Here is a 12,025-nt window from a genome sequence, read left to right on the forward strand (position 1 = left end):
AGATTAAGCACCCTGCTATTTTATTTCATCTTATTTTTTTATGCTCGGTAATTTAGTCACATGCAAACTTAAAACCAGAAGCTGTAATATGCTGTTAAAGCACAGGCGCCCACTGTTAAATCAGTTACTGAGAGCGAGGGGGCTTGGAGCACTTCTCCATCCCCCTGCAGATGTCTGCTCTCAGCCTACGGGAGAAGCTGGGGAAGTGAATGCAAACGCACATGGGGACAGTGCTTGAGGCAATGCCCTTTCTGTGGTGGTGCTGGCAGCACCATCCCTTTAGCAAGCTGCTGCACAGAGCCTGTGCTGCCCTTTCCATCCTCTGTCCCCCAGCAGAAGTGTCAGATCAATGCACGAGCCAGGAGCACCTCTCTCCTCCCCAAGCCCTGATCCCACAGCGACCGCTTCCCAAGCACTTCATGGGCCACACTGCTTGTGCCGGGCAAGACCCACCAACAAAACAAACACCTCTCCCAGCACCGAGCCATTCGCCAGCAGCCGAAGCGCTGTCAATAATCCATTAGCCTCCGAGTCAACAGCGGTGGCTCCGACACACAAACACTCAACTGCCTTTTTCATCCAAAATCAATGTTGTATTTATCTTCATTGATCTACAAGGAAACTGAATGTTTAAAATTACAGGGGGTGCAGGGGGGAGGATGGGGGGGGGGGAACAAGAGTTACAGAGCCAAGAAAATAGTAGCGGATGGCTGAATTAACTAGAGAGAAAAAGCCCAGGATATATAAAACATGGACACTGAAAAATAAAATAAGGGAGGGGGGATGGTACAGCAAGTAAAACATGGCAAAATTTACATATGGATGAAAAGTAAAATTGGAAATAAAAAATAAATCATGCCAAAAAGCAGTTCAAGGCAGAACCACACTGAAACAAACATCTGCTGATGGTCTTCATGTACTAGAGAGAGTATATCAGAATTGCTTTTTTTTGTTTTTTTTTTTTTTGTTTTTTTAATCAACCATTAGACTTTTTTTTTCTTTTTTTTTTTTGTTGCACTCCTAAAATTCTACTTTGTCTTGTATACAGATTCCAATAAGAACACTGCACGATTAGCACAAGGGGTCCACGGAAAATTGTCCTTTGTCCTTGCTTGCCAGCGATCCTGCCCACAACACAAAAAAAGAGGGAAAAAAAGAAAAAAAAAAGAAAAAAAACAGGAAAAAAGAAAACCAAAAACCAAGGAAAGGGTCTGCCGCATGGGTCTGTGCCAGTTCCATCTGTTTTTGCCAGCTTCAGAAGTAGGAAACCAAAAGTCCCTTCCAGGAGCGTGTGCCTCTCTTTCCTTGACAAACTGTCCCTTGTGTTTGTACAAAAAAATACAGTCTCTCTTTTAGCTTCTTTTGTTGAACACAAGCATCCCTCTTGCCGCTCACTTGCCATTCCCGTTCTGTCTCCAGCGTTGCGAGTTGGTTGTTTTTTTTGGGTTGGTTGTGGTGGTTTTATTTTTTTTTTATTTTTTATTATTTTTTTTAAACCTTCCTCCCCCCAACATCCACTACGACCTGCCTCCGAGTTCTTGCATAGTTGAAGTATATATGCCGTACTTAGCTTTCTGAGTGTGAATTTCTGACTGTGACGAGAGTATGAGTTGTAACCATGTTAACAAATAACCAGAGTGGTTCTAGAAACCATTTTTATAAAGTCTACCTATGTTAAGAATTTAATATTGGTGTACATTTATATTAACAGAGTATTTACAGTTTGCTTTGTTTTGTTTTTTTTTTCTTTTCTGTTTTGTTTAAAACAAGAAGTCAAAAAAAATTCCTCTTAAATTTCTGCATAATATAATAAGGCAAAAAACAAACAGTTTTGTACATTATTATTATTATTAATAATATTTTAATATATATCTGTAACTTCGGTTCCAAAGTACCAAGGTAAGTGATCAATTGGCCTCAGAAGGGAACCTCACAGTGGACTGTAAAACTACAGTATTTCCATAAATAATACTTTTAAGAAACCCTGGGTATTTTTTTTTTCTTAAGGATCTGAGGCCTTTCAAATGCAAATTTAACTAAAAACAAAAGCAAAATTTCTTTTTTTTTTTTTTAAGTGAATAAAGAGCACAAAATTAAAAAAAATACAAATTCATTAAAAATGTTTCTCACATTTGGGAAAAAAATGTACAAACTTGCTCTTTGCATTCCTTTTTTTTTTTTTTTTTTTTTTTTTTTTTTAGCACAGAAACAAAAAAAAAAAAACCAAAAATCAAGACCTATATATTAAATTCCCATTCTCAGCAACCTTCTTGTTGGAAAGTCTGCATCCCCGACCCCGTTATTTATGGAAATGTGCTTAACTTCTACAAATTTTACATTTAAAAACAAAAAAAAGAAAAGTTTACAGCAGTGCATTTTGTAAAAGGTTTGTTGGTTTCTGGTGTTGGGTTTTTCTGTTTGTTTTCCTGTTTGTTTCTTTGTTTGCTTGTGTTATATACAGGCAAGTTGAAAATTCACTGGTGGGGACTATCGTGCCTCTACTTCTTTGGGGTTCCTAGAGGGGGAGTAGTCCCTGGCCTCTGAGTTTGTGAGTGGAGTAGTCCTGCGTGGGGAGGCAGGTCTGGTGCTGCTTGCTGGTACAAGAGGTGGTGGGGCGCTCAGCGCTGCGGTTGGTGGGTTCCTGTTTAAAATCCCATTGTGCATGGCAGCAGATGGACTCAGTCTGGGGTAATGCATCCCGCTTAAATGAGGCATGAAGGATGGCACGTGTGCCAGGTGACTTTCGATGGGGGATGAGTGCAAGTGGTGCATTCTGGCACGCTCAAGTTCTTCCCGTAAGTGCAAGCGCTCTCTTTCCTCCACTTGCCGCAACCGCTCCTGCTCTCGGCGGGCTTCAAGAAGGTTTTCATGGTTATAGTCGTGTGGTTCCCTGTCTCTATAAGAACGCTCATGGTCGTAAAATCCGGAGGTGGTAGGGAACCTATGGATAGGATCTGTCCGGAGCTGGAAGTCCATTCGACGGTGCAGGTCTAAGCTCCGGTAGGCATCTCGCAGTGGGTCCCTCATTGGGTCCCAAGAAAATCCAGGATGTGGCAGCCTTTCTCTTCCTGACAAAGGATTCATGCCTATGAGCGGTGTCATCATTCTGCTGCGGTCCAGAACATTCATGTTGTTCATCTGGTGCACGCTACCCATGGAGATGGGCATAGAGGCAGCCATTGAGTGAGGCAATGATAATCCATGCAAATTAGGTGGTGGGGGATGCTCCACTGATCGGGAGTGCTGTGAGGGTTCAGATCCTACCACCAGCACATCACTGTCTTCCTTCCTCTCCTCTTTGACTTTGATGTCATTCTTAATCTTCTGGAGGTCGCTGGGAAGCTCTGTCTTTCTCTCCATGTCCTTGCTCATTAGATTGGTAAGCTTCAAGCTCTCACTTAGTGCAGGTTTGCTGTATGGGGATACAGACTGGATTACTGGCTTTGTGTTGTCCTCAGAGGGTCTCTTATCATGGCTTGGAGTTTCCTTCACTGGGGAACGGCTCTCTTTAATCTTGTGTTCTGCTATGGGCGGCTCTCTCAGCCGGTCAGGGTGCTCTCGCTCGGGTTCTTTGGACCTTTCCCTTTCATTGAGGCTAACCTGCCTGATGGGATCACTGGAGGTTTGGCTGTTGCTGCGGATGAGATTGCTTATCTGATGTGTCACTGGAGCCGATGCCGGTGAGGATCTGTTTGAATGTCTGTTTTTATCCATGAGGTCTCTGTAAGAAGAGAGAACATACACCCCTGGTTTTGTGCGAACAAACATGTGACACTGGACATGCACAGTGCTGTGTCTAGTTGTGCAATTTGAGGCTGATCAGAAAGCTATTTGAAAAGCTCTGCTAGCATAAGTTATAGATGTGATGCTACACTAAAAGACATGCACTACCTGCCTTTACATACTACATAGAAAATAATCTTAAATGTCCACAAGCTGGGGGCTAAACTGGGGATGCATTTGACAGAACAGTCTATTCACCCTAAGAGAAAGACCACTTCACTGAGAAATGGAGGACAACAAGAATTCTAGACAGCTTATTTTAAAGAAATGATACTTATTGTGTGTTCATGTACACATCTGGCTGCCAGACAACAATCTTCTCGGCTGCAACACTCTTAACTCAGGTTTCTTTCCTAAAATACCAGTCCAGAAGCCTACAGAAATGTATGTAGGCCCTTCACAAGATAGCCTGTTGACTGGAAGCGGTGATAATGCTTATTTTCCTATGGAGCTGCAGGGGAGTTTTTGCTGTTGCTGGTTTTGGCAGGTAAGCTAGGTGCTTAAGGAAAAAATCTGTGAATAGGCCACAAAAGCGAGTCATCGACCTCTGCTTTGAGGACCTGCTATGATGAACAAGGGGTTGATGACAATGACCATGGTTTAGAAAGAGAGGCATGAGGGTTTACATTTATAAATGCACCTCTGTCTGAGCAAGCCAATTAGTCACGGTTAATCCCACCTCTTTAAGATGGGAATAAATAATGCTCAGCTTTTAAAAGCACTTTGCTCTACCTGAGAGACACTTTAAATGCAAAGTATGATGGTACGATTGAGAGAACTGCATTATGCAGCTGAGAGGCTCACTGATGCTGAAGTTTTATGCTGGGTTTGCTTTAGAGAGCTGTAAGGCCCCAGTGCTAAAAGCTGAGTGTTCTGGGGAGTTCTGTAAGTATTTATCCCTTATGATTACATTTGCTAACCCAAATTTCTTCCTCTGTGGTAGTCTTGATTGCTGGTCAAGGATGTGGTATTTAAACCATATCCAAATAGGGATGCTTGAGGACAGCTTAAGCTGAATTAATAGAAAAGTAATAGACATGTTAACCCCTGTGTGAACACTCTTGAGAGTAACCTTGGTTTGCAAACAAATTACACTAAAGCCAAGAAGGGAGTTTCCTATCTGGATGACTATCCACGCAAAGGTGTCAGACAATTTAACATTTAAAGCAAGATGTTTTTCAGCCTATTGCTTCCACATAATCTTGTTCACAGGCACTGCCTGAAGATCTCATTAAAAGCACTCCAGGCAAACTATTCACTACGCAAATACACACATCTAAGACTTGCAGGCTGTTATTGCCTACAAAGAAATAGCCTGCTGGGGACAACTGGGCTTTGAAATACAAAGGGCTTTACATCTTCAAAATGATATAACTAGAAGCTAATGAAGTATCTATAGCCCAGGTGATCCAGTCCTGTCACTGTTAATAAGGGTTTGTCTACAATGCAATTTTTTAAGATCAGTTTTATTAATGGCTTCATGCACTCTGCTCCACACACAGGCATTTGCATTTTTATCTCATTAATGTCCAGCTAACATTTGAATTCATCAGCATATTTGTACACTAATGAGAACTATGACTGTCTCCAAAGGATCCATCACAATGCTACTTTCCTGATTTCAGAACATACAGTGACCCTAAAGCAGCTGCACTGAAAACAGCCAAGTATACCTTGAAAACACACCAACATGCTCATTTCCTCAGACTGGTGCTTTTTATTAACCTACTAGCAGAGACTGGTTTACCATATTTTAACAGAGGACAAATCCTAAAAGAGGTGGTTTTTTTGCGTTGGTAGTCCTTGTACTTATCTGAAGAAGAGGCCTATTGGCTGCTTCAAAGACAAGCAATGCTTTGCTGTGAAGATCATTTTACGAGTGGAAAATCTGGGAAAAATATAGAGGAAAAACAGGGCCAGAAAGAAGGGCTCAAAAGCTGCTTACCTCTCTTTGTCTCTGTCGTCTTTGCTCAGAGAAAGATCCCTCTTCTCGGGCTCTCGCTCCCGCTCTCTGTCTCTGTCATGGTTTGTCACTGACGAGCTTCGCTCAGAATCAGTGGGTTTGGGCCACTGTGGAGGTGTTGGGAAGGACGGTGGCGTTCGATGGAGTCTATTCCATGGCTCATGGGGATTGTTGAAATTCTGCAGGTTTGGGCCGTCTTTGTGAGTAAAAATGTTGTTGTGAGCTACAATAATGGCAGGGGGAGGTACAGTTAAAAATAATCAAACCAAATAATTACATACAAATTTTGGACAAGGCTAATCACAACCAGAACTGTCCTTTCAAGTCTTTTTCACATGGAACTAATGGTGAGTGGGAGCTACTAATAGGTGGACACAGATACCTCCAACACTGGGTTGGAGGCTACGGGTGGAGGAAGCTTTAACTACACATCTGAGTAAGTCAGGGATGACTGAAAAATGCCCAGCTCCTCCTCTCCCCCCACCCCAGCAAAGGTTCCAGCACAAACTCATTATTTTTCCTCAGCTCCTCTCACTGGCAGAAACTTTTAACCTGTGGATAGTTACAAGCTATCAGCTGCCTGCAGCTGAAGGCTTCGAGGACTTTTTTTGTTAAAGAAACAAGTCTATTTGGTGGTATGTATGTGTGTGCATAAGAACAGAGCTTGGCTGTAGGCTTTTCAGAACAGTCACATGATTTTCTTCCATCAATCTTAAGCTGATTTCTGTTGAGCCATAAGATGCAAAAGCATGCTCTCTTATGTGTGGCTCTCAAGCATGTCTTGACTACAGGTAAGATGTTTTTGAACAATTTTATACAGGTAATTTAAACTTTAGACAATGGGTACAGAGGAAGTCTACATGCTGCATTAGGAGAAGTATCAATAGCTGTTCCACTATGCATCTTCGCTGTTGAAGGGTGTTACTTTAGATGCCCATAGGGACCCAGAGCTCAGTGGGCTCTTGCAGCTATAGCACCTCTAGGAGCACACAAGGTACCAACCTTCAGCAGTGAGGAGACACAGAGCACAGCTAGTGATGTTTGTGACATGCAGAAAAGCTCCCACCGCAGAGACCTGGAAATCTTAGGTGCAGTGTTTTCAGATAGGAGAATGGAGGTTAGGAATTAAACTTCTTTAAAAACTACCACCAGCTGCTGTAAATATTAGCATGTGGCTTTTCTGGAAGGGATGTTTGTCTGCAGTAACCCAGCCAGTACTTACTCAGAGCATGACTGCCTAATCCTCCAAAGGCATTGCTGCCTAAGTTCCCAAGGCCGCTGAAGGTGCTTGACCTGCTAAATGGATCTGGAAAGGCAAACAGGGATTTAGCAGGCATTTAGCCAAGAATGCTGGAGAATGAAATGCACCCCTCCCCTTCTTAACGGTCTGAATCCAAGTAGGATTAGGCCAGACTTTAAGCTGATCCTTCTCATTGAAAGGTTCTTTGCGCGGAAAATTCCCATCATGTTAAAATGGAGAAGGGATTCAGTGCTCTGCAAACAGATGCTGTAATAAACTTTTGTATGCCAGAGGGGAGCTAGAAATTAAGGTCTAACAGCTGAAATTAGGGTGGCTGCTGCTGAGCCTTCCTTATCAGTACTAATAGTAGAAGCATTGCTGTTGCCTTGAAAGAACCTCAGCATGCTCCTCAGTCAGCATACTGAGGGAATGCATCGTTTCACTCTTTTCTCTATACAGTCTTCTACCCTCTTTGTAACAGGGCAGAGAGACAGTCTTAAGCTAATTGCTATGGATATGTACTTTGCTACATCCATCCTTACACCAATTAACTCTGGCCTGTTTGTGCCAAAGTTCTCTCCCATAATAGCTTCCTTGATCCCAGTGGTGATGGAAATGATAGTGTAGTCTTAGGAGCTACTACAGCAAAGGGATGGGAGGATTGTAGCCTTTGAGGCGAAAGATGAATCTTGCCTTTCCTCATCAAGTATCTATTTGGCTACTGGCACTTGTTTTTATAAAAAGTCCTGCTTTTCTTTTTTTTCAGTATAAAGATTCCTCTCTGACTGGATACAGCCAGACTCAGGTTTCTGCCCTCCAGAGATGGCTAGCGGTTAAATCATACCAATGTATTTGTTTTCTTTCTTACTGGGCATCTCTAAACAACTCCTTCTGACCTCCTCCTTCATGACTGCCCCTTTAAAGTCTTTATCTCACCATATTACAGGAGCTATTTTGCTCTCCACTTCCTCATGGATATCCTTATATTTAAAATACCAGTGCAAATAGCACAAATAGCTTGGATCCTTAAGCAAACAGCTCTTTGCTTATTTACTTATTTTTAAATAGCCATTCTTGCTCTTTCCCTTTGACATCAAGTAACCGAGTGACTCTAGAGATATACAGTTAATTTTGACAGAGTGTTCAGGAGTTGATGTAAATCTGGGTATCTGCAATAGAAAAAAGTCTACCAGGTCATGTGGCATGCCACATGTACTGATTGGATGAGTGTTACTAAAACAGTAATCAACAGAGCTTGAACTTTAATTGGCAATGAGCTGCTTGTGAGCTTCTAAAATGAGGAAATTTGAGAAAATCAGGCTCTACCTACTGCCAATTAGGAAACTGAAAGCCTGGCAGAACGTGCAGAACAGCTATTTGCCAGGAACTGTTCACTGAACTTTATTAAAGAACCTAGCCAAGAACTCTCATAGGTGGGAAACAGCATGGGAGGAGCCCATTTTAAGCTGTGGCTTGTTTGAGGTACCTTTGCATACATTTCCCCCCTTTCCTTGGGCACATTCAGCAGCAAAGGGCTCTAAAGGTCACATTTCAGCTCCTGTGCAGTGTCTCAGCAGTGACAGACTTGACTGCTTTGCAATGCCCTCTTCTCTTGCAAGAGAGGGTCTGCTAATCCTGCCCCTTCTTTGGAAGAGAGCAGAGGGAATGTGCTGGGAAGCTGGCATGGGTGAGAACCTGGCTAGCTTCTGGTTCCTGAGACAGTTTAAACCTCTCTCCCTCCCCTTGTGCTACAGTGCCTCAAGGCAGGACCACGCTGGAGAGCCAGAAATGCATCACATGTATAAAGGTGTAAGGGTGAAGGTGTGATTTACTTACACTTACCTGCCAAGTGGTTAGTGGGCAGGAAACTGCTGTGGTGAGGTGAAGGACCAAAAGGGGTGGTGGCTGGATGTGTCGCACCTGTGAGAACAAGGTCCCTTTTTAGTTCAGTTTCAAGTGACTGCTTGCATACACAGAGGTCCTGGCCACCACATTCAGGAGCCAGATACAAAGGCACAGGACAGACTTGAACACAGCAAAGGCAGGGGAAGACCCTGAACACCAGCTGAGTGAGATACAGGCAGGATTGCTCAGAGTGCCCTTCAAAGAGTCCGTGGGCACTAGGAGGCAGGAGGAGACCTTTCCTGATGTGTTGCTGTTCACCTGTAGTCATGAGGAAGTCAATCTCTTTGTCTGGCATTTTCAGTCATTACTCTGTGTTTACATTAAAAAAGGTCAGCCCAGGTTATGGGCCCAGACAGAAGGTGCTCGGAAGTGGCTGATTAGAGTCTATATGGAACATCAGTTAATGACAGGCATGCAGGGAACATCAATCATGCCTCTCCCATGAGAGCTCCATCTACGCCCTCACATCTGTCTCTGCATCCACAAGCTCCCATTGCGGCTCCCCCCATCCTCCATCCTCTTTCCTAGACACTACTCATTGCCATGGAGCCATGCTACCTCGTGGGAAAGCAGCATCACTGCTGAGCATGCTGTATTACATTAGGTTGAAGCAAGGGGCAAGAATGGGCTGAAACAAGCTGCTCTGCCCTGTATTTCAAGGTGGACCAGGCTCACACAGAAAATTTTGCTCTCCTTTCAAAGCAGAAAATGAGAGATTTGCTTCCTTTGCAGGCAGACACATGCAAACCTGAACAGGCTTGCAACTGCAGTGTGAAAAGCACTGATGTCACCTGCCACTGGGATACGTGGCTTTTGGAAGAACATTAATTCCCATGTATCCTTCAAATGACTGTATGTTTGGGCAATCTCATGGGCCCGGCTTTTGCTCCCTCAAGTTACTAGAGATGATTTTCAGGATGCACCTGAAATCAACTTTTGAATATTTATGTTTCAGATGTGAGTGACAAAATGTTCCTGTGGCTCCAGTATTATACTGACAAAACCAGCCCTCTCCAACTGTTCAGACTATGAATGTCCTTTTGGTGCCTCCTCCCTGCCAGTTCTTCCACCACTGCAGACAAAGCAGAATTAGCAACTATCATAACTTTCAGATGCTGCCTGGAGGCAAACACAACTTCTGCCTCCCTTGCAGGAAGCAAGACTTGCCATACCTGTACATTAACTGTCTCATTTTGTTAGAAAGTAGTCATTGCACACAATGATAGAAGCAGCACTTTCCCAAGGATACGTTACATCATGCGCAAAACAGACCAACCTCTAAATAAAGATTTTCAGTGCTTGTCTCATGTATTTTGTTGGTGAAAAGTTAACTTCCCTTACTGGGAAGTAACAGGTCAACTCTAGCAAACATCAGCATACTACGTGTAAGCGTGGGCTCTTCACTAACAGCTCCCTTACCCAGTCACTGCTTTCTCAAATGGTAACTCTACGTTATAGAAAAGAGGATTACAATCCTTCTCCTCCCACCTGGCACTCAGCTCTTCTGTCACCTTCACCACAAAGACTTCTCCTTGTCTGTGGCCCATATGGATGATTCCCACCAGAGGCAGGCCTGCCCCTCCAAACCACATCAAATGCATGTTTCCACCATATGACATCAGTGCTGGTAATGCTATGGAAGGTCACAGCAGAAGTGGAGGGAAATGGAGAGATGAAATGAAAATGCACAGGATAAACTGTATCCCAAACACAGCCCAAACAGTGTTTCATGGAGGTGCTGGTCAGTCCCTGATCTGGTCTTGGTATCAGCCCAACAACAGACAGCCACTGTAAAATGCACTTATGTGTTCAGAACATGAGCAGACTATAAAGCTGGAGAGGGAGACAGCACTGCATGTCTCTCACCAGCTTGGGCACCACAAACCTAAGCAATCAGAAAATGAGTTGAGGAAACTTAAGGGAGACCATGGCAACGAGATCTGGAGTTATCTATAAACATTCTGACTGCTCCAATGCTTCAAGACGGATGGAGACTGTCATCTTTCTAATCCTTTAAGATTTCAGGAGGTGTATAATGGATGGGAGATTTCTTCAAAGGAGATGGCTTACAAACTCAACTACACGGGCTGACAATAAAAAATCCTCTGGAGAAAGCCAGGAGCAGCATTGCAGGCTGTCAGGTAGTTATTAAATATAGCGTCTGCCAGGCAGCTGAACATCCGTCCTGCAGACAGGTGGCCCTCCCTAAGATAACTTATGTCTCCCACAGTAACTAGGCAATGCAGCAGAACCAATGATTCACATCAGCTGCACACTTGCTGGATAAGGTGAAAAGAATGCCTTGGATATTGCAGAGTAAAAGATTTATTCATCTATATATTACTGCTGCAATGTTTGTTCACTTTGATAGCACTCTTTACCTAGATTTACTGTGCGATGGCTCTTGTGATTAATATAGTCACAGACAAGTTGCTGTAAGGATGTTTATCTCTTGTGAAAGTTTTCTATTAATTTGCCTCCTTTAATCTTTCTATTTCATACTATTTCCCCTCTTGCTTTTATGAATGGAAAAGCAAACCATGCTGGCATGTTTAGGAGAAAAATCTCAAGATACCAACTGCACCAGTGCTTTTCTGCTTGTTTGGGTAAACTCTGCCCAATAGAGCCTCCAATAGCAAAATCATACACAAAACAATAATGACAGCACAGGACAGACTAAGGACTGTGATTAGGAAAGAGCTGCCATATGAAAACTGTCAGAGGTTTTAAATAAGCTGTGCTTATGCATCCAACCAGATGCAACAAATATCTTGGCCCTGTACTATCAAAGTAACTTTACAGAGACCAAAATACAGGGCAGCATTCTACAATGTACAGCTAGTATGAGCACTGATTGTATGTGGTAGAAAAATGCATCTGATGTTTAAGAATTTCCATTCAGATAAGGGAAAAAAAGACAGACTGAATCACTGGTGGGATTCCTGAAGGCTATCTGAGATCTGTATTTGAAACTCAGCTCTCACAGAGGTTTCAGCCTGATTCTTACCTGTTGCTTCAAACCATTTCTACCCTCATTCATTTCAAAAGGGCTGAATCAAGGCTGAATATGACCATGTCTGCAGTGAGTTAGAATAACAGCACAATACTGCATGATAAAAACAGATTAACATTAG

The 12,025-nt window shown here is 43.1% G+C and overlaps 1 protein-coding gene across 28 annotated transcripts in view; it reads right to left on the minus strand.

Annotated features, from left to right (window-relative positions):
- Nucleotides 1-571: 571 nt before the first annotated feature.
- FBRSL1 (fibrosin like 1) overlaps nt 572-12,025 on the minus strand; it is a 537,101-nt gene continuing 525,647 nt past the window's right edge. For 27 of the 28 annotated variants that reach the window (XM_061355294.1, XM_061355309.1, XM_061355302.1 and 24 more), the window contains 4 exons: nt 8,829-8,906; nt 6,969-7,052; nt 5,729-5,969; nt 572-3,721 (listed from right to left, as the gene is read on the minus strand). In XM_061355294.1, coding sequence (XP_061211278.1) covers nt 2,488-3,721; nt 5,729-5,969; nt 6,969-7,052; nt 8,829-8,906 — 1,637 coding nt within the window. In that variant the 3' untranslated portion in view covers nt 572-2,487. The remainder of the gene's footprint in view (nt 3,722-5,728; nt 5,970-6,968; nt 7,053-8,828; nt 8,907-12,025) is intronic. The other variant, XM_061355306.1, reaches the window with a different exon arrangement.

This window comes from Neopsephotus bourkii, unplaced genomic scaffold (assembly GCF_033783945.1).
Source record: "Neopsephotus bourkii isolate Nb327-2 ecotype Australia unplaced genomic scaffold, CSIRO-AGI_Nbou_v1 NB_795, whole genome shotgun sequence".
Lineage (NCBI taxonomy): Eukaryota > Metazoa > Chordata > Aves > Psittaciformes > Psittacidae > Neopsephotus > Neopsephotus bourkii.